At 43.7% G+C, this 22,869-nt stretch overlaps 1 protein-coding gene across 1 annotated transcript in view; it reads left to right on the forward strand.

The window, feature by feature from the left end:
* Nucleotides 1-22,869, forward strand: part of GPN1 (GPN-loop GTPase 1) — an 84,287-nt gene that overhangs the window by 23,706 nt on the left and 37,712 nt on the right. Inside the window, exons 10-13 of the mRNA XM_054022925.1 lie at nt 7,568-7,650; nt 11,070-11,109; nt 13,809-13,899; nt 15,115-15,225. Of these exons, the coding sequence (XP_053878900.1) occupies nt 7,568-7,650; nt 11,070-11,109; nt 13,809-13,899; nt 15,115-15,225 (325 nt within the window). The remainder of the gene's footprint in view (nt 1-7,567; nt 7,651-11,069; nt 11,110-13,808; nt 13,900-15,114; nt 15,226-22,869) is intronic.

Genomic DNA, 22,869 nt, shown 5'->3' on the forward strand with positions numbered 1-22,869 from the left:
ACCAACAGCCTGCTCCCACTATGTAGCTGTAAAAACCCTTCTGCTTTCCTCCTTGACAGTTCTGTGATGCAGTTAGGCGTTGTCAGTACACAAATCTACACATGCTGACATCTGAAAATGTGTGGACAACAAGGCTGAATTCAATATCAAAATAAATAACACCAGCTGCTGAATCAATAATGCTATTTCTTATATAGCACTCTTCATCAGTATATCCTAAGGACTTCCCAATCTTTAATGAAGTTGTCCTCACAACACCTGTCATTTAGGGTGGGGTACTATCCCCATTTTACAGATGGAGAACTGAAGCAAAGAGAGGCTAAGTAACTTTCCCAAGGTTATACAGGAAGTCTATGGCGGAGAAGGGAATTGAACCCAGTTTTCCTATGTCTTATACCAGTGTCCTAACCATTGGACCATCCTTTTCATGCATGGATCCTCTGGCCAGAGCATGACTTACAAATATACTCTACTGATTGCATGATTTGTTTTCAATAAAATTCTGCTCTTTTGTATGTAAATAAATGAGTATCTCAGATTTTCTGGTCTGTATCACTAGAGAACCACAGAAATCGGGTAGGTTTTACCATATACTTTAGGCCTTGATTATATTGCAAATGTTCCTGTACTTTATAAAAATTACTGCATACCCTGGATGTTTATTATTTGTATTATGGTAGCATCAAAAGGCCCAAGGTCTGGGCTGCATTGTGCTGCACAGACAGAGGAAGACACTGCCCCTGCTCCAAAAGCCTTGTAATCTCAAGACCAAAATTAGATGAGATAGCACAGCATATAAACAAAGTGATCAGGGTCATGACAGGCCATGTCTTGTAGTTCCATCCAGGGAAATGGGGCACAGAGGCTAAGTGACTTGCCCAAGGTCTCACAGTAAGTCTGTAGCAGACTACAGAATTGAACACCAGTTTCCCAAGTTCCAGACTAGCCCGTGGTCTATCCTCCCTTTCTAGAAAGCCCTGGGATGCTTTGTTTTCCACTGAGTTATCTGTAAGCTCCTCAGGACAGGGACCTTGTTGTCTGTCTTCTCTATAACCTCGTGCTCCTGCTCAATTGTCTCATCATTCCTTCTGCTTGCCCTTTCATTCACACCATCCCCCTTTCCGATTCACTTCTTCACTCTATGCAGCACCCCAAATTATAATAAGCCTTAGATTTAAAAAAAAGTCTGTTTAGGTCAGAGCAGGGACTATGTCTTATTTGTTTTTAAAGCCCCTTGAATCATAGAAATGTAGGACTGAAAGGGACCCCAAGAGGTTATCTAGTCCACTCTACTTCCCTGTGCTGAGTCAGGATCAATTAAACCTAGATTGTCCCTGACAGATATTTATCCAACTTGTTCATAAAAAATCTCCAGTAATGAAAATTCCACAACCTCCCTTAGTAACCTATTCCACAACTTGACTAACCTTATAGTTAGAAAGTTTTTCTTAATATCTAACCTAAATCTCCCTTGTTCCAGATTAAAATAATTCTTGTCCTACCTTCAGTGGACATGGAGATCAGTTGATAATCATCTTCTTTGTAACAGCCCTTAATGGATTTAAAGACTATCATCAGGTCCCTCTTCAGTTGTCTTTTCTACTGACTAAACAGGCCCAGTTTTTTAACTCTTCCTCATAGGTCAGGCTTTCTGAACCTTTTATAATTTTTCTTGTTCTCCTCTGCACTCCCTCTAATTTGTCCACATTTTTGTAGTGTGGCACCCAGAACTGGACTCAGTACTCCTGCTGAGGGCTCACCAGTACCACATAGAGCGGAACAGTTGCCTTCCATTTCTCACATATGACATCCCTGTTAATACATCCCAGAATATTAGTCTTTGTTGGCTCATATTCAGTTTGCCATCCACTATAACTCCCAGATCCTTTTCAGCAGTACTACCATATTGCAGTTATTCTCTATTTTGTAGTTATGCATTTGATTTTTTTCCTTTTTAAGTGTAGTACTTTGCACTCGTCTTTACTGAATTTAATCTTGTTGAATTCAGACCAATTCTCTAATTTGTCAAGATCACTTTGAATTCTAATTGGCATCACATTAGCTATCTGCCAGTCATCTAGTACAGAAACTGATTTAAGTGAGAGGTTATATACCACAGATGATAGTTCTTCAGTTTCATATTAGAGTTCCTTCAGAACCGTTGGGTGAATGCCATCTGGTCCTGATGATTTATTACTGTTTAATTTATCAATTTGCTCCAAAACCACCTCTGTTGACACCTCAATCTGGGACAGTTTTCAGAATGGAGAGAGGTAAGTAAGTGTTCCCCAGCGATCTGTACTGGGACCTGTGCTGATCAACATGTTCACAAATGATCTGGAAAAAGGGGTAAACAGTGAAGCGGCAAAGTTTGCAGATGTTACAAAATTACTCGAGATAGTTAAGTCCAACGCAGACTGTGAAGAGTTACAAGGGATTTCACAAAACTGGTTGTCTGGGCAACAAAATGGCAAATGAAATTTTGTGTGTGTATATGTATATTTTATATATATATATATATATATATATATATATATATATATATATATATATATATATATATATATATATATATATATTAAAAAAATAAAATAAAAAGCCATAATCCCAACTGTATGTACAAAATGATGGGGTCTAAATTAGCTTTTAGCACTCAGAAAAGAGATCTGAGAGCCATAGCAAGTAGTTCTCTGAAAACATCTGCTCAATGTGCTGTGACAGTCAAAAAAGCTAACCGAGTGTTAAGAACCATTAGGAAAGGAAATAAGAGACACTCGCCATCATAATGGTACTCCCACACCTTGAATACTGTGTGAAGTTCTGGTCACCCCATCTCAAAAAAGATATTTTGGAAAAAGAACAGAAAAATCAACAACAATGATTAAGGATATGGAACATCTTCCCTATGAGGAGAGATTAAAAAGATTGGTACTATTTAGCTTGGAAAAGAGACTACCTGGGGAGGGATGTGATAGAGGTTTATAAAACCATGAATGGTGTGGACAAAGTGAACAGGGAAGTGTGGTTTACCCATCATATAACTCAACAACCAGGGCTCACTCAATGAAATTAATTGGCGGCAGGTTTAAAACAAACAAAAGGAGGTACTACTTCACACAATGCACAGTCAACCTCTAGAACTCATTGCCAGGGGATGTTGTGAAGACCAAAAATATAACTCGATTAAAACAAGAATTAGATAAATTCGTGGAGGATAGGTCCATCAATGGCTATTAGCCAAGATGGTCAGCGATGCAATCCCATGCCTTGGGTGTCCCTAAGCCTCTGAATGCCAGACATGGGATGGATCACTTGATTACCCTATTCCGTTCTTTCCCTTTGAAGCATCTGGCATTGGCTGCCGCCAGAAGACAAGATACTGGGCTCGGTGGACCATTTGATTCAACCCATATGGCCATTCTTGCGTATTAGGAAACAAAGGGTAGGAATAAATGGTCAGGGAGAGAGGTAAATAATGGTGTCTCCAGGCGTCTGTACTGGGACCAGTCCTATTCAACATATTCATAAATGATCTGCAGATATGGTCAACCCATTTCAAAAAAGATATTGGACTTGGAAAAGGTAGAGAATGGCAACCAAAATGAATAGGGGTATGGAACAGCTTCAGTATGAGGAGAGATTAATAAGATTGTGACTTTTCAGCTTGGGAAAGAGACGACTATGGGGGAATATGATAGAGGTCTATAAAATCATGATAGGTGTAGAGAAAGTAAATAAGGAAGTGTTATTTACTCTCAAGAACTAGGGGTCACCAAATGAAATTAATAGGCAGCAGGTTTAAAACAAACAAAGGGAAGTATTTCGTCACACAACACAGTCAATTTAGAGGTTTTTAAGGTCAGGCTTGACAAAGCCCTGGCTGGGATGGTTTAGTTGGGAATTGGTCCTGCTTTGAGCAGGAGGTTGGACTAGATGACCTCCTAAGGTCCCTTCCAACCCTGATATTCTATGATTCATCCGGTGGAACTCTTTGCCAGAGGATGCTGTGGAGGCCAAGACTATAACAGGGTTCAAAAAAGAACTAGATAAATTCATGGAGGATAGGTCCATCAATGGCTATTAGCCAGGATGGGCAGGGATGGTGTCCCTAGCCTCTGTTGGCCAGAAGCTGGGAATGGGTGACGGGGATGGATCACTTGATGATGACCTGTTCTGTTCATTCCCTCTGGGGCAACTGGCATTGGCCACTGTCGGAAGACAGGATACTGGGCTAGATGGACCTTTGGTGTGACCCAGTATGGCTGTTCTTATGTTTTAATCCTGTCCTCCAAAGTGCTTGCAACCCCTCCCAGCTTGGTGTCATCCACAAATTTTATAAGTATGCTCTCCACTCCATTATGCAAATTATTAATGTCCCTGCGGGACCCCACTAAATATGCCCACTCTTTGACAGTAAAGCCACTTTATAGTAATTTCATCTCTAGACTACATTTCCCTAGTTTGTATATCATAATGTCAAGTGGGAATGTTATCAGATGTCACTGGTGTGGTGTCTGCTCTGTTCAATTATAACAGTTGTCTGCGTGCGTGTGTTCCCTCTGTGTGCTGCCCCGGCTCTGTGCAGATAGCTGACACAGCAGACCCCAAAAAAAACCCCAACGACCACAGACTCTAATAAGGTACGAAAGCACCCAGCCAGGTTTATTGCCAAACGAAACACAGTCTCTGCCTCCCCGGATCAGATGTCTACAGTTTTGCTAGTATGTATGTGCTACCTGACAATGGACCGACTCAGTGGCGGGATTTGCCACTGCCCCCTAGGCCAGACCAAGACTTCCACTCGGGGATGCATTCTTATACACCGGTACAAACAGGTTACACATCACTCCTGACGTATTGAGGTACAACCCCTCTACTCATTAGCGTGCTGCCTTTCCCCTGGTACAGGTTGGTTCGAACAAACAAGTCTATCCATCATAATGTCCTTCTGACACTGTCTTTAGGATGGGTCTGCTTATTCCTTGTTATCTCTGTGGAATGTGTTCATACCGGGATGTTCTGGTGCCATCCTGGCACACGTTCATCTTATTAGTGCTTATATGTGTCTACGTGCTTTTAGCAGCCTTCTTCTTGCCAACTTCTGTGAGCAGGGCCTGCCTCTGGCTCACAGCTTAACTTTACTTTATGTTAGCAAAGTCTTGACCATTACTTCAGTTCAGGCCTCAGGTCTCATACCGGGCCTCTGATACCAAGAGTTTATGTCTCAGGGCCTCATCTTACTATAGGGACTATGTCAAAAGCCTACTAAAAGCAAGATATATCACATCTAATGCTTCCCCTCTTTCTACTAGGCCAGTAACCTTGTCAAAGAAGGAAATTAAGTTGGCTTGGCATGATTTGCTCTTGACTACCCATGTTGGGTATTTCTTATTACCCTATTATCCTCTAGGTGCTTAAAAATTGATTGTTTAATCATTTGTTCCAGTATTTTCCAGATGTTGAGGTTAGGCTGACTAGTCAATAATTCCCTGGGTTCTCTTTGTTCCCCTTTTTAAAGATGGATACTATGTTTGCCCTTCTCCAGCCCTGCGGGGCAGCACCTGTCCTCCATGAGTTCCTGAATGTAATCGGCAAAGGGTCCATGATTGCTTCAGCTAGTTTCTTAAGTACCTTAGGGTGAATTTCATTCTGATTTATCTAAATATTCTTTATTCCCTATTCTGGCTTGTGTTCCTTCCTCCTTGTCAATTTTAATTGTGTTAAGCATCTGGCAAATCATGGCATCATATAAATCATTAAAATAGTGCTATGCATACTTATCGTGCTAAATAGTTAATTGTACTGAGCTGTTTTATAATACAAGACCTAAACTCTGAATGGTAGCTTTCTGCATAGATTTTGAGGCCAGGAGAGACCAATAGACAGTTCCATGACTAAAATGTGGATGCCCTTTGGTGTAACAGAGGGTATTGAGATGCAAGGTGGGCTCCACCAGGGATCAATGCTTAGTCCCTCGCTATTCATAATTGTGATGAATTTCATCAATAAGAAAATCAAAAATGAAATATTGTACTAAGTTGATCTGTATAGACAATATTGCTCTAATGCCCAATGCTAAGGAAGATTTGGTCCAAGCAACTGATGCCTGGAACAGGGAACTAACAAATTGTAACCTCAGAATGAGTAAAGCAAAGACTAAAATCATGTGGGTGGCTTGGGTGGAACCAAGACAGACAAATACCAACGTTGAGAGCCAGTACCTAAATCAGGCTTCTGCGTGTAAGTATCTTTTGGGCTGATTAACGGCAAATGGCAAAATCAACAGAGAACCACAAGCATGGCTGTTGAGTGAGTGTAGGAGAAGTCTGGTGCAGCAGAAGTGTCATGTTTTATGATAAATGGATGTCCTTGCAACTTAAGGGACAACTACACAAACCATGGTAAAACCAGCTCTTCTGTACAGATCAGAGATGTGGGTGACCAAAGAGAGGTACTTGAGAAGACTTGAAGCTATTGAAGTGAGATGTTTGAAGGCATTTGAGGGAGTGACATTGCTGGACCTCATGTGGAATGACATTCTCAGGAATGAGACCAAGAACTGTGTTATTGGAAAGAAGCAGGAAGAGTGAAGGCTGAGATGTTTGGGAATGTACGAAGGATGAATGAAGAGAATCCTGTTAGGGAGATGTTTGAAACTAGAATTCATAGGCAGAGAATAAGAGGATACCCAAGAAAACTGTGGATGGACTGTGTACAGGCTCACAAAGTGGGTACGGATTGAGCATTGGATTAGCAATCCTGTCACAGACTGATCCAGCGACTCAACCCCAGCTAGCTGGGAAAACAGAAGAAGAGGAGACACCAATAGTTCTAGTCTTACCTGTATAAATACAAGGTTCCCTTCTGGCCTTAGGAATCTGCATTTGCCTCAGTATCACTCTAGGAGCCCATAACATATATGTTTAAAAGATGAGTTTTTAGTTTCTGTCCCAGAATGAGAGATTTGCTCTATGCCCCATGATAACCCATCTTTTCTTTAATTAGAAAACAGACTTGATTTTTTTCCCCTACGCTTACCCATCTTCTCTACTATATTCAAGGAATTCATTATTTTCATGCATTGGATTGTGTTGCCCATATTTTTACTATGATTCAGCTGAACATTATGATGTAAAGATACTATATTCTCAGTTTCACATTCTTTGTTATTTATGCTGTGGCAGTGCTTAAAAGCCCAATGAGGACTGGGGCCCTAGAGCCCTGTTGTGCTAGGCACTATACACATGTATAGGACAGACCCAGTCTTTGCCCCAAAGAACTTAGTGTAAAGACAAGACAAAATAAGTGGGTATAACAAACTGAGTAAGTGAGGAAGAGATGATGAATGTAGCAATGACAGGAACGTATACACAGTTTGATGGTTCTGGGTCATTTGAAGGATTGTAGTTATAATTAAATTTTAAATTGATAGCAGTCCCCATGGGTATTTCCCCAGTCATTATCTTTGATTGGTAACTCCAGTATTCATCTCCCATAAAGGTTATTTATAATCCTTTGTATGAACGGTGCCTCAATTTAGTTTCTGGAACATACATTTCTTTTGCAGGTGGTTGGTGTTTCTGCTGTGCTGGGTACAGGACTGGATGAATTTTTTGTGAAAGTCTCTGAAGCTGTAGATGAATATGAGAGGTGAGGTGGTGATTTTCAGTGTGAGGGAAAGTGTTCTTGATTTAAAGAATGCTGCTCAGCTACCAATTCATGGGCTTGTTCCTTTGCTTGAATGCGTGATGGTCTTTTGCAGCTCAGTTGGCCTAGAGAAGTGGTCGCTGAACTGTGGGGTTAGACCCCCCCCCCCCCCCCCCCCCCGAGGGATGTGGAGGAATGTTTAGGAGGCCCCCCAGGGGATGGTGAGGGAGTACTGTTCAGCCCAGCCGCTGCTCCGCTCCAGACTATGACTCTGGCCCCAGTCCTGGCTCCCAACCATGGCTCCGGGGTCGGGGGGAGGAGACGACAACCAAAAAAGTTTGGGGACCACTGACCTAGAGTATTTGTTATAAAACACCTGTCCTGTGTATACTAGAGTACACAAATAAGACATTCAAACACACAAACTGTCCAGACATGAATTTAAAAATTGGTAACTGCTCAATAGAAAATCCAGAAAACACCAGTACAGATAACCCCTTCAACCCACCTCCTCCTTCGATCCCTCAGGATAGGCTAGGTTTGCATTGTGCCCAGAAAGCAACCACAACAGGAATCTGGCAGACTCAGTGGTGAGCAAATTCAAGGAACCTTCACAGAAAACATCCTGCCAGCAAGCCCTCTCCTGTTTAAACTGGTGAAGCTCCAGGTCAGGCATCTCTGCTGATTGCAGTTGTGCTTCTCCCCTCATGGAATACTGCCAGATTGTTTGGTTGCCTTATACAGTCAAACTCAACACTTGGAACTCCGACTTGACACCTGTGAATAGACTGTAGGTCATGGAGTGCTGGTGAGATGTGCTGCCTGTGTGAAACCCTAATTAATAAGTAGCATTCTGCAATAGCTTTAGCTTCCAAATAGTCCCACGGTGTAGCGCCATGTAAAGTGTGCCAGAGTAGTGTAATCATGAGGTGACAAAGTCTTGGAAATCTGTAACAAGTCCTGCATCTGTGAGAGGTAAATCTTTCTTTTTTTACTGGGTACAGATGCAAAAAGTACTCTAGGCTAGTGAGTGCTGCCAGGAATTAGCCCTTCTAATCAGGCCCCCAAATTGCAAACCTGTGAGACACTTGTCCCTACTCCTAACCCTAGTTGTCACCACCCCACACTGGAACCCATGTGGAGTATTATGAAACAATTACAACCCATACTCGATAGGACACCCCACCCCCCAATACACTTTTCAAGATCAAGGATCCTACACATCTCCATCACAACATGTGGTATATCTCATCCAGTACATTTTAAATGTTCCAATAATAGCTGTGTGGGTGAAACCAGACAATCACTACGCTCTTAAATCAGGGGTTCTCAAACAGGGTCGGGACCCCTCAGGGGGTCGCGAGGTTATTACATGGGGGGGTCACGAGTTGTCAGCCTGCACCCCAAACCCCGCTTTGCCTCCAGCATTTATAACTGTGTTAAATATACAAAAAAGTGTTTTTGATTTATAAGGGGGGTCGCACTCAGAGGCTTGCTGTGTGAAAGGGGTCATCAGTGCAAAAGTTTGAGAACCACTGTCTTAAATGAACTCTGACAGGAAAATCATAAGACGAAAAATACCCTATCACCTGTGGGTGAACACTTTTCACAAAGCAGTCACTCCATGTCAGACCTATCAGTTTCAAAAGATGAGTCTGGGAGCTTAAATTCATGAGTTTGCTAGACACTAAAAATCATGGTCTTAATAAAGACATTGGATTTATGGCTTATTACAACCATCTGTAACCCACTAACCCCCATTTTTGTCTTATGATCACAGTGGTGTTAACAGGTCACTTCACCTTGAATGGTAGGGCTAGTCTACACTAGAAGCGCTACATCAGTGCAGCTGCACTGCTGTAGCATGTCTGGTGAAGATATTCTATGCCAGTGGTCTCCAACCTTTTTACACCCAAAATTACTTTTTGAATTTAAAGGCAACCCAGGATCTGCCCCTTCCCCAAAGCCCTGCCCCACTCACTCTATCCGCCCCTCTCTTGGTCGCTCGCTCACCCTCGCTCCCTTTCACTGGGCTGGGGTAGGGAGTTTGGGCTTGGGAGGGGGTGCGGGCTCTGGGCTGGGGACAAGGGTTTCGCAGTGTGAGAGGGGGCTCTGGGCTGAGCCTGGGGAAGGGGGTTGGGGTGCAGGAGGGGGGTTGGGGTGCTGGCTCAGGGCTGGGGGTTGGGGTGTACGGCATCCTGCTGGGTGGCACTTACCTAAGGCGACTCCTGGTCGGCAGTGCAGCGACATTAAGGAAAGCTCCCTGCCTACCCTGGCCCCACGCTGCTCCCGGAAGAGGCCAACGTGCCCCTGCGGTCCCTGGTGGGGCACGTGGCTCTGCATGCTGCCCCTCTCTGCAAACACCGCCCCCGCAGCTCCCATTGGCCACAGCTCCCTGTTCCCGGCCAATGGGAGCTTCAGGGGCGGTGCTTGCAGGTAGGAGCTGTGTGTGGAGGGAGACCCCTACCCGCGGGGCTGCACTGGCCGCTTCCGGGAGCAGTGCGGGGCTGGGACAGGCAGGGAGCCTGACTTAGCAGCAGCTTCGCTACACCGCTGAAGATTGCGATCAACTGGGAGATTCTCTAGGATCGACCAGTCTATCGTGATCAACCAGTTGGTAACCACTGCTCTATGCCGAAGGGAGAGCACTCTCCCTCCAGCATAATTACTCCACCTCCGTGAGAGGCGGAAGCTATGTTGGCGGGAGAGTATCTCCTGATGACATAGTGCCGTTGTGGACCTCGCTTAGGTCACTATAACTGGTGGCTTTCTCACACACTCCTGAGCGACGTATGTTATATCAACTTAAGCAGTAGTGTAGACCTGCCCTTAGAATATGTATTATCTGTTTGACCTTGTATTTAGCTGCGACACTCTGAGTACCTTTCCTTGACCCTGAGGAAGAGCTCTGTTTAGCTCAAAAGCTTGTCTCTCTCATCAACAGAAGTTGGTCCAATAAAAGATATTACCTCACCCATCTTGTCTGTCTAATATCCTGGGACCGACATGGCTATACCAACACTGCACAATGTCATCCTCACCAATTCAGGCAGTTTCCCTCATCATAGCAGCCTTATCTCAGTCATCTCTGGGCTGAGTCTCTGCCAGCTTGCTTGTGTGAGCAACAGCTGCAGTTTTTGTATTTGTCCTTAGCTTCTCATCTTCTGCCTTAAGAGGGACAGCCCATGTATTGGTCAACATTCCTATATGCTTTTTGAAAAAAAATCTCCCTTGAATAAGGCACCATTTGTTCACTCAATGTCTGGTTTATTATGGGTAATGGAAAATTCAGGATCTGTTCTAGTTACAGCTGTAATGTTAAATGTTGTCTTAATTGTTGGATTAATGGAAATATGCTCAGAGGCTTAGGTAATGGACAGATGTTGTTTATAAGTAAATGTTCAAAACGTTTCTCTTTTCAGGGAGTATCGTCCAGAATATGAGCGTCTGAGAAAATCATTGGTAAAGATTTACAAGTATTTCACATACAGGCAGTGTATTCTGGGGTCAGAGTGCCAACTAGTCTGCTCCAGCTTTCCTTCAGTATTCCAGCTTCTCAGAGTATAGTCTGGTTATTTTCCTTAAAAGACTTATCCAATCTGGATTTAAATTTCCACTGCACTGCAGAAGCCCATTATTTAATTTACTAATCACACTTACGGTGAAAAGCCCTTTCATGAGACCCATCCTCAGTCTCTCCTTTGCTAGATTTGGTATGGTGTGGTTTTATTTTGTACAGCAGTCTTTTCTACAAACCACACATCCTCCAAATGCATTAGTGCTAGTAATTGAACGTGGTAAGGCTTGGACAGTGTCTGAGAGCCATGAGGAAGGCAAATAAGGTGTAGGGTGTGTACAGTGGGGAATAGATTATAAAGCAAGGAGCGAATAATTCTACTATACAAGCTGTAGAGAAATTACTCTAGGAATCCTGGGCATGGTTATAGTCACTTAGCTTCAGGGGTATCTAATCTAGAAGCATTCATGTACTCGAGGGGTGGAGGACACCATTTGTTATGATCTTCCAAAGTGACTTTTTAGGTCTTTGTATGTACCACTGCAAATTCCCACTTTGGCTTACATGAAGATATCAAGTGTGTTAATAAAGTAGAAGACAGAGATGTAACTTTCATGTTAGAGATGAAAAATGTCTTCTGGCTGCCCTGTTTTATGCAAAGTTTGGATTCTAGCTCCAGTCTGGTAGGTTACTGTACCCTTTTTTCTCTTCCTCTGGGCTGTCCTTTGCCATCCTGAACTTTTCTGTTACCATAGAATAGAATCATAGGACTGGAAGGGACCTCAAGAGGTCATCTAGTCCAGTCCCCTGCACTCATGGCAGGACTAAGTAGTATCTAGACAATCCCTGATAGGTGTTTGTGTAACCTGCTTTTAAAAATGTCCAAGGACAGAGATTCTACAACCTCCCTATGCAATTTATTCCAGTGCTTAACCACGCTGACAGTTAGGAAGTTTTTCCTAATGTCCAACTTAAATCTCCCTGGCTGCAATTTAAACCCATTGTTTCTTGTCCTATCCTCAGAGATTAAGAAGAACAATTTTTCTCCCTCCTCCTTGTAACAATCTTTTACGTACTTGAAAGCTGTTATCATGTCCCCAACACAATTTTTTCCCTCATAGGTCATGTTTTCCTGACCTTTAATCATTTTTGTTGCTCTTCTCTAGACTGTCTCCAATTTGTCCACATCTTTCCTGAAATGTGGCACCCAGAACTGGACACAATACTCTAATTGAGGCCTAATCAGGGCGGAGAAGAGAGGAAGAATTATTTCTCATGTCTTGCTTACAACACTCCTGCTAATATGTCTCAATGATATTTGCTTCCCCCCGCTCTTCCTCCCCCCCCCCCCCCCGGACCCCAACAGTGTTACACTGTTGACTCATATTTAGCTTGTGGTCCACTATGACCCCCAGATTCCTTTCCACAGTACTCCTTCCTAGGCAGTCATTTCCCATTTTGTATCTGTGCAACTGATTGTTCCTTCCTAAGTGGAGTTCTTTGCATTTGTCCTTATTGAATTTCATCCTATTTCCTTCAAACCATTTCTCCAGATCATTTTGAATTATAATCCTATCCTCCAAAGCACTTGCAACTCCTCCCAGTTTGGTATCATCTACAAACTTCATAAGTGTAATCTCTATGCCATTATCTAAATCATTGATGAAGATATTGAACAGAAGTGGACCCAGAACTGGTCCCTGCGTGACCCCACTCATGCCCTTCCAGCATGACTGTGAACCACTGATAACTACACTCTGGGAACGGTTTTCTAACCAGTTATGTACCCACCTTATAGTATCTCCATCTAGGTTGCATTTCCCTAATTTATTTATGAGAAGGCCATGTGAGACAGTATCAAAAGCTTTACTAAAGTCAAGATATACCATGTCCGCCTCATCCCCCTTATCCACAAGGCTTGCCGTCAGTTACACTATTAGCCCTTCCAAGTCTGTGTCCTAGGGTCATAGAGTCTGCCACTCCATGACCTCTAGGGATGAGAGAACTGACTGAGATAAAATATAAAGTGATCTGAACCTCCAGACAATTTGAGGTTTACCTTTCACTATGCACAACTTTGAACAATAGCAAAACTCATCTTTATGATCCCTGCTCCTACCCCAAAGTTCCTGACTAGGGTGCAGAAATATTTTTCAGAGAGAATAATTTGTAACCACCAAATCGTATTTCTGCAATATGCCCCATGTAGACTAGTGCTATCACACTCCAGCTAACATAGAATGTTGATCAGTTGAGCATTTTTTACTCTGGAACTTACTGTTCTCCAAAGACTCTGCTGGCTTTCTGTTCAGTGGATTCCACTGAAACAAAACAGATTGTACCTCTACATGCTTTGAGTCCTGGCTATCCAAGAGACACCTCTCTCAATGCACTAGTGTGACAGTTGAGACTGGATGGCTTAAAGTGTTTCTGGTGGAGGTCCCTCAGCTCTGGAATTCATTTCCCTTCTCTGGTCCAACAAATTCTGCTGTAAAGTCCATTTATTGACTCATACCTTTACCCAACATTTGGGTAGTCCTCTCTTCTAGAGCGGAAATATTGTTTTACTTGTATTACTTGAACTGTGTCCAGAGACCCTGTGATGGGTGTTACATTAATCACACTAAAATGTTTCCTTGTGTAGGCAAAAGCCCAGAGCAAGCAGCAGAAAGAGCAGCTGGAACGTTTGCAGAAAGACATGGGCTCTGTGGCTATGGAGAGCAACTTACTTGCAGGTAATGAAAAGGTTTTGTGTGGTGGAGTAATTTAACTTCAGAAGAGTCTCTGTAGAGTTTGCCTTGAAAATTTTCTGAAGCTTTTCTCTCTGCCACAAAAGTATAAAGCAACTTAGTCCCAGTGAAGGGCACAGACCATTTCCCTGTCTCATCTTCTATGCCAGTGGTTCTCAAACTTTATTTTCCGTGGACCACTTGAAAATTGCCAAGGGTCTTGGCAGACCGCTTAATGATCTTTCCAAATGTTGTTTGTACCGTTAGCTAACTGTTGTAAAGTGCTTTGGGTAAAAGTGCTATATTAAAAAAATCTTAATAATAAACAACATTTTTTGTTCTACAAATAAAAGCACACAACTCATATTTAATATCAATAGTCTTACCTTTCCAATGCGATGAATGTGCTCTCTCTCGGTCCCCAACAGCAGCCACAGAGCTGAGGTGGGAAGGAGGGCTGTCTCTTCCTGGCAGCCGCAGCCCTGGAGCTGGGGAAAGTCGCCTTTTTCTCTGGCCGCCGCAAGCCTACACATTCCAAATTCCTGCACATCCCAAATTCCCCCACCCCCTCTTCTCACCCCACTGTCCCTCCCACCTACACCCTATTCCCCCAAGGCCACCATCTCACCTTGCATGTGCATCTTCTCCAGGGTCCAGGCACCTAATTAGTGGAGCCAGGCCTGCACAGCTCCACTAATTAGGTGGGTGTCCCTTCATTCTCTCGTGTGCAGCCACCCAGGCGCACACCTTAGAGGGAACTATCCGTGGACCACCTGAATGGAGCTCTCAGACCACTGATGGTCCACGGACCACAGTTTGAGAACCTCTGTTCTATGCGTTAGCCCCAGCAGAAGATCAGGGAAAGAAGAAACCCTGGTGCCTAGCCAATAGGGGAGTGGGCATGCTAGAAATAAATAGATTGCGTTGATAAAACATTCCAGGCAGGGTGACATAGCAATTAAATTGGCATCCAACAAGAATTCAACAATATGGGTGGGGCTGTAATCTTTGGGGTTCTACAGGGAACATGCTACTGTGTAGCATCTCACATTCCAGCGCATGTATTTGTGTCTATGGGGACCATGGGGTGTGGTCCATACTTGTAGGGTAGGTACCAGTAGCTGTGGTTGCTGTGTGCAGATGCTTACGTTATGAAATATTAGGGAATTAGGTTGTTGTCAGTATGAGACTTTGTCTTTAGAAGCTTCTATTTCTCATTAGATTCTTCTGACACTTCTGCATTGGGCCCCTCTGACTTGATCATGACACGAGGAACTTTGGATGAGGAAGATGAAGAGAGAGAGAGTGATACTGATGATATTGACCATCAAGGTAAGGGAAAGCGAGGCTGCCTGTGGCTTGGAATTACACAACATGCCCCTTGAGAGGGGAGATCAGAGGTCAAGTGCATGGCTGTTATGGTGAGTGAGAGAGCTGATTCAGGGTTGAAGGCCAAATGAGGTGGGAGGCCAGGGATCAGACAGGTCATCAGTGTAGCCATTAGAGATACTGAGGGTGGGAAATTGTGAAGAGAGCAAGAGCGAGAGCTATGAATCCAAAATTGGAGAGGAAGGTGAAGGGGTCAGAGTCAGGGAGAGGCAGGTAACTGTGATGTGGAAGAGGGGAGTCAGATGGAGTCATTCTTCAAAAGAATGGGGTGAAGGAGGAGAGGTTGGAAATGACAAGAGTGGAAGAGAAACCTGTGCCCACCGTGTTTTCTGCACCTCTGTTTCCCCTCAGTAGTCCATCAAGGACACGTAACTCTCATGCTTCCAGCTCTCCAGCAGTTGCCTTTCTCGAGCACTCCCTTTCGACTCCGGTATTCCCACGCTGCACAGTTCCCTGCCTTCACTGTATTATTCCCAGCAGAGGCAGGCTGCCCAAGCACAGCTTCATGTTTCCTCTTCAGACATGAAAAACCGTGCGACTGTCCACAGTTATTGTTAGTTACAGCACAGCTCTTTTTATGCAAGCCCATTTTATTCTTAAGGTAAAAACACTACAAAGGAAAACACATTTAAAAACAATAAAGAACCTACACAGTTGCTAATAAGCTTACCAGAGATCACCCCAACCCTAACATGGGCTCTGGCAGGAGAAGTCCTTCAACATCCCATCTAAGGATTTCCTTGTGGATTCATGTTCATCACAGCTCCAGCATAGACCAAGCACATAGTCTTATGCGTCCTCAGTAGGCCTAGTCCTTCCAATCCTTCCCTAAGGATTAGGGCCCTTTGTGGACTTGGGGTCCTGTATGTTTGCTGGATCAGGAAGACGGCCCAGAGTTTATTTAAAACCAGGGTATTTATTCAAAAATCCTTTTTGTCTGTTGGTCCATGGAGAATCCTGGACTTTAGCAAAGCTTTTGATACGGTCTCCCACAGTATTCTTGCGAGCAAGTTAAAGTAGTATGGGTTGGATGAATGGACTATAAGGTGGATAGAAAGCTGGCTAGATGATCGGGCTCAACGGGTAGAGATCAATGGGTCCATGTCTAGTTGGCAGCCGATATCAAGCGGAGTGCCCCAAAGGTTGGTCCTGGGGCCGGTTTTGTTCAATATCTTTATTAATGATCTAAGTTTGCAGATGCCACTAAACTGGGAGGAGTGGTAGATGTGCTGGAGGGTAGGGGCAGGATACAGAGGGACCTAGACAAATTAGAGGATTGGGCCAAAAGAAACCTGATGAGGTTCAACAAGGATAAGTCCAGAGTCCTGCACTTAGGAAGGAAGAATCCCATGCACTGCTACAGACTAGGGACTGAGTGGCTAGGCAGCAGTTCTGCAGAAAAGGACCTAGGAGTTACGGTGGACAAGAAGTTGTGCCCTTATTGCCAAGAAGGCTAACGGCATTTTGAGCTGTATAAGTAGGGGCATTGCCAGCAGATCGAGGGACGTGATCATTCCACTCTATTCGGCATTGATGAGGCCTCATCTGGAGTACTGTGTCCAGTTTTGGGCCCCACACTACAAGAAGGATGTGGAAAAATTGGAAAGAGTCCAGCGGAGGGCAACAAAAATGATTAGGGGGCTGGAGCACATGACTTGTGAGGAGAGGCTGAGGGAACTGGGATTATTTAGTCTGCAGAAGAGAAAATGAGGGGGGATTTGATAGCTGCTTTCAACTACCTGAAAGAGGGTTCCAAAGACGATGGATCTAGACTGTTCTCAGTGGTAGCAGATGCCAGAACAAGGAGTAATGGTCTCAAGTTGCAGTGGGGGAGGTTTAGGTTGGATATTAAGAAAAACTGTTTCACTAGGAGGGTGGTGAAATACTGGAATGCGTTACCTAGGGAGGTGGTGGAGTCTCCTTCCTTGGAGGTTTTTAAGGCCTGGCTTGACAAAGCTCTGGCTGGGATGATTTAGTTGGGAATTGGTCCTGCTTTGAGCAGGGGGTTGGACTAGATGACCTCTTGAGGTCCCTTCCAACCCTGATATTCTATGAATCTAGGGACAGGTTTGAGGATAGAGGAGAGTCTAGTGGGGTGGTATCCTCAGATCAAGACTGGAGGCCTTCCTGGAAAATATCCTTTAGCCAAACACAATTTATGTGGCTGCATACGGAGGAACTGGGTAAAATTCCATGGCCTGTGTTATAGAGGAGGTTAGACTAGATGATCTTGTAAAGTCCCTTCCAGCCAGTGAATTAGAAGTTATAGATGAGTTAAGCAGAGAATTGTGGGTGGTGGAGGGATGCCCCTTTTTAAACATTTATATAGCGAAATGAAGATAGTTCTATTAAAGCCTATATCATCCATGAATTACAATTAAATAGAGCTGGGCAAATAATGGATTTTCTCTTATTTTTTAAATTGGTGAATGAAAAAGTCCAAATAATTTCATTTCCAGTCAAATGAAATGTTCGTTTTGATTTCAGCCATTTTAAAATGTGTGTATTTAATACAATTAAAGGAAATTTTGAAATGAAAAGTCATTTCAAACCAAAATATCAAAACATTTCTTTTTGAAAATGTTGAAATGAAAAGTTGAGGGGGATTTTTTATTTATTTATTTTATTTATTTTCATTGTTAAGGGTTTTTTTACCCTTTTAATTTGGTGAAATCTACAGAAATTTGCAAAACAATTTGATGGCATTTTTTGTCAGTTTCATGTGAAAAATTTTGCCGGGCTATAGAATTTAAGGCTTTTTTGTTGTGAAGAAATACACATTTGTACTAGACCTTGCTATTCCTGTTGGAATTTTGAAAGTTGTCTGATAAGTAAATAATTTCATAGAATCATAGAATATCAGGGTTGTTAGAAACCTCAGGAGGTCATCTAGTCCAACCCCAACTATTGTCAATTAACAATCTTAACTGACTTCTGAATTTTTTTTCGTATTGTTTTGAACTGTACCCAAAGATGTGACTTATAATGAAGGTAGCTACAAGCATAATGGGTGAAAGGGTGGGAGTAGGAGAGGATGACAATAAATAAGGTGGCTTGGCAATTCCAAATGGTCACTTTTTGGTACAATTTAAAAAAAATATTTTATGTCCTTATCGTGGATTCTTGCCTGAGTGGTTCATGTGGGCAGTGCTGCAAAAACGTTTTTTACAACATTACAATTCATAGTCCTTTCCGGCCTTAAAATAAAATATATTATGATAATCTGATCTGAAGTCAGCATACCACAGGCTGGAGAACCTCACCCAGTAAGTCCGGCATTCAGCCCTTAACTTCTGTTTGAGCGATAATGTATCTAAATCAAGACTTGATATCTTTCTAATAAACAATTCAAATGATGGAAAATTCACCACTTCCCTAGGTAAGTTGTTTCAAAGATTAATTATACTCTGTTTCTTGTTTTAAATGTTTCTAGTTTCAGGTTTCATAGATTTTAAGGCCACAAGGCATCATCTAGTCTGACCTCCTGTATAACACAGGCCATAACATTTCATCCAGTTACTCCTGCATCTAGCCCAATAACTTGTTTTTGACCAAATCATATCTTCTAAATGCTTCTGAGCCTAAGCTCCCGTCCAAGCCACACCTTCTAAGCACGATCTATGTAGCTATTTCTATTTCTGTCAACCAGAGCTGAGAGGCACCAAAATGTGTGTAATCGACATACCCATAATATCTCATTCTAAGGCATTTTTTTCGAAGCTTCCAATAACTTTTCTCTTCCGCACCCTCTCCAGTTTTTCAGCAGCCTTCCTAAAATGTGGACACCAGAATTGGATTCATTAGTCGGTATTGTTCTCACTAAAGCTGTATACAAAAGTAAAATAATCTCCCTACTCTTGCACACTGCTTCCCTGTTTATACTTTTTATACTTTTTGGCACAGCATTACATGGGGAGCTCATGTTCAATTATTTGTGTACTATGATTCCGAAGTCCTTTTCAGACAGTCACTGCTTTCCAGGATACAATCTCTCATTCTGGAGCTATAGCCTGCACTCAGACCAACTTCAGAGATGTGCTGCTCCAATTCAGTGCTGAGCACATTAGCCTCAGGGACCCTTCTCACAAGCAACTCCTTACCCGGGAGGTGGAAGCTCTCCTATGCATGAGGGCCATAGAGGAAGTTTCTCAAGATTTGAGGGGCAAAGGGTTTTATTCTCGATATTTCCTAATCCCGAAGGCCAAAGGGGGCCTCAGGCCCATCCTGGACCTGCATTGCTTCAACAAACATCTCAGGAAGTACAGGACTACTGTACGCCTTCCCACTGACACCCTTGGTCCACAAGGTCCTCTTAAAGATCAAGAGGGACAAGGCGAGGATTATCCTGATAGCCCCAGTGTGGCCACACGCGCATTGATATGGCACACTTCCAGACCTTTCGGTAGCAGCCCTGTTATAGCTCCCAACTTGATCTCGCAGAACCAAAGTTGGTTGCTTCACCTGAACTTCACATCCCTGCATCTGACAGCTTGTCTGCTGCGTGGTTGAACCCTGAGGAACAGGCCTGCTCAGAGCCAGTCCAGCAAGTCTTGCTGGGTAGCAGGAAACCCTCTCTACCAAGGTGACCTACGTGGCCAAGTGGAAGCACTTCACTTGTTGGGCCTCTGATTGGGGTCTTTCCCCATATGTGTCCAAGATGGACTGCATAGATGACTATCTACTCCACCTGAAGCACCAGGGTCTGGCCCTATCATCGGTCAAGGTACACCTGGTGGCCATCTTGGCCTTCCATCCTCCGGCTAGGGTAAATTAGTCTTCTCACACGAGATGACAGTCAGGTTCCATAAAGGCTTGGGAAGACTTTACCCACAGGTTCATGACCTGATTACCTCACAGGACTTGAATCTGGTACTGTCAAAGCTTTGAGCCATTGGCATCTTGTTCCCTGCTACTACTGTTATAGAAGGCGGCCTTCTTGGTGGCAATTAGGTTGGCCAGAAGGGTCTCCGAAATCAGAGCGCTGACTTCAGAACCCCTTATATGGTGTTCTTCAAAGATGAGGTCTGGCTGCACCCCAACCCAACCTTCCTGCCAAAGGTGGTTTCACAGTTCCATAACAACCAGGACATTTTTCTGCCCATCTTCTTTCCAAAGCTTCACAGATCAGATGAGGATCGTCGACTTAGATGTTAGGTGGGCCCTGGACTTCTACATTGAAAGGACTAATCCCTTCCGCAAATCAGCGCAGCTCTTTATAGAGGCGGTTGGCAGGATGAAAGGTCTGCCAGTATTATCTGAAGATCTCCTGGATAACTGCCTGCATCTGGGCGTGCTACGAGCTGACCATTGTGACAGCCCACTGTACAAGGGCCCAGGCTTCATCAGCAACATTCCTTGCGCAGATTCCAGTCCAGGACATCTGCAGGGCCACAATGTGGTCATCGATCCATACCTTTGCATCCCACTACACCATCATCCAGCGAGCCCGTGACAATGCCAGTTTTGGTTGAGCAGTGTTGCAATCGACACATCTGTGAAGCCCGAACCCACTGCCAGGGATACTGCTTGTGAGTCACCTAGAATGGAATTGACATGATCAAGCACTCGAAGAAAAAACGGTTACTTACCTCCTGTAACTGTTTTTTGAGATGTGTTGCTTATGTCCATTCCATGGCCTTCCCTCCTAGCCCTCTGTCGGAGTTGCTAGCAAGAAGGAACTGAGAGGGTGCGGGGCTGGCGGCGCCCCTTATACGGGCACATAAGTGCGGGGCTCCAGGGTGCACTAGGGCTGTCCCTACAGATACCACTAAGGGAAAAATCTCCAGCAATTGTGCATGTGGTGTGTGCACAACTGTGACAATGCGGTTCTGGCGGAACCCAACTGAGAGTGCCAACTCAGGACAAATTGCTCAAATAGGGCAGTTACAGCCCAAGGCTGGGGTTTTTTCCACCTCTAAGGCAAACCAAACCAGCCAGACTAAGAGGACTCCAGTCTCACCCCACTGGCTAACTGCAAGTCTCACAAGCAATCTCCTTAGACACTCCAGTTTCCCAGTATTACCACCAGTACCACTCGTTATGGGGACAAATGGTTATGAAAACCAATACCCCAGTAAAAGAAAAAGGTTCTCCTGATCCCAAAGGACCAAGCCCCAGACCCAGGTCAATATACAAATCAGATCTTACCCACAAATCACGCTGTTGCCAATCCTTTAGAATCTAAAATCTAAAGGTTTATTCATAAAAGGAAAAAGATAGAGATGAGAGTTAGAATTGGTTAAATGGAATCAATTACATACAGTAATGGCAAAGTTCTTGGTTCAGGCTTGCAGCAGCGATGGAATAAACTGCAGGTTCAAATCAAGTCTCTGGAATACATCCCCCGCTGGGATGGGTCCTCAGTCCTTTGTTCAAAGCTTCAGCTTGTAGCAAAGTTCCTCCAGAGGTATGAAGCAGGATTGAAGACCAGATGGAGATGAGGCATCCGCCTTATATAGTCTTTTCCAGGTGTAAGAATACCTCTTTGTTCTTACTGTGGAAAATTACAGCAAAATGGAGTCTGGAGTCACATGGGCCAGTCCCTGCATACTTTGCTGAGTTACAAGGCGTATTTGCCTTCTCTCAATGGGTCCATTGTATAGCTGATGGTCCTTAATGGGCCATCAAGCAGGCTAGGCAGAGCTAACACCAGTTTGTCTGGGATGTCACCCAGCAGCATAGCATATGTTTGAAATACAGACAGTATAGAGCCAATATTCATAACTTCAACTACAAAAGTAATACACACATATAGACAGCATAATTATAACCAGTAAACCATAACCTTGTCTTAGACACCCCATTTGACCCCCTTTATACAAGATTTGCATGCCACTACAGGACCTTGGTTGCAACAATGATCTATATGGTCCCAGATTATATCAATAACGTCACAACAACTAGTATGGAATGAACATGAGCAACACATCTCGAAGAACAACCGTTACGGAAGGTTAGTAACCGTTTTTGGTGGACCAGTGACCCATTGTGCAAGGTGCTGTACAAACACAGAACCGAAACAGTACTTACCTAAATATAGGACAAAGATAACAAATGGACGGAGGAGTACATGGAGTCATCATGATAAACAGTGGGCTTAGCTCTCTGGTAGCCTAACCATTGTCAACTTTTTTTTAGGTATCATGGCAAAGAGTTTTGAGGAGGGATTTGAAAATGGAGAATGAGATAGCTTTGTGGAAGTTTGGGGGAGCACATCCCAAGTATGAGGAGCAGCATTGGAGAAAATGCTTGTTTGAAAGTGTAACAAGTGTGCAGTGAGAACAGGAGTACTTGTGGCACCTTAGAGACTCAGTGTGCAGTGGAGGCTGCCACCAGGGGTGGATCAGAGGCAAGCATCAACAGCTCATTAGCAAATGAGATAATTGGTAAAGTGGGGATTGACTGTGAAGGACCTTGAAAATGCAAGTTTCAGAGTAACAGCCGTGTTAGTCTGTATCCGCAAAAAGAAGAACAGGAGTACTTGTGGCACCTTAGAGACTAACAAATTTATTAGAGCATAAGCTTTCGTGGACTACAGCCCACTTCTTCGGATGCATATAGAATGGAACATATAATGAGGAGATATAT

This window comes from Malaclemys terrapin, chromosome 3 (assembly GCF_027887155.1).
Source record: "Malaclemys terrapin pileata isolate rMalTer1 chromosome 3, rMalTer1.hap1, whole genome shotgun sequence".
Classification (NCBI taxonomy): Eukaryota; Metazoa; Chordata; order Testudines; family Emydidae; genus Malaclemys; species Malaclemys terrapin.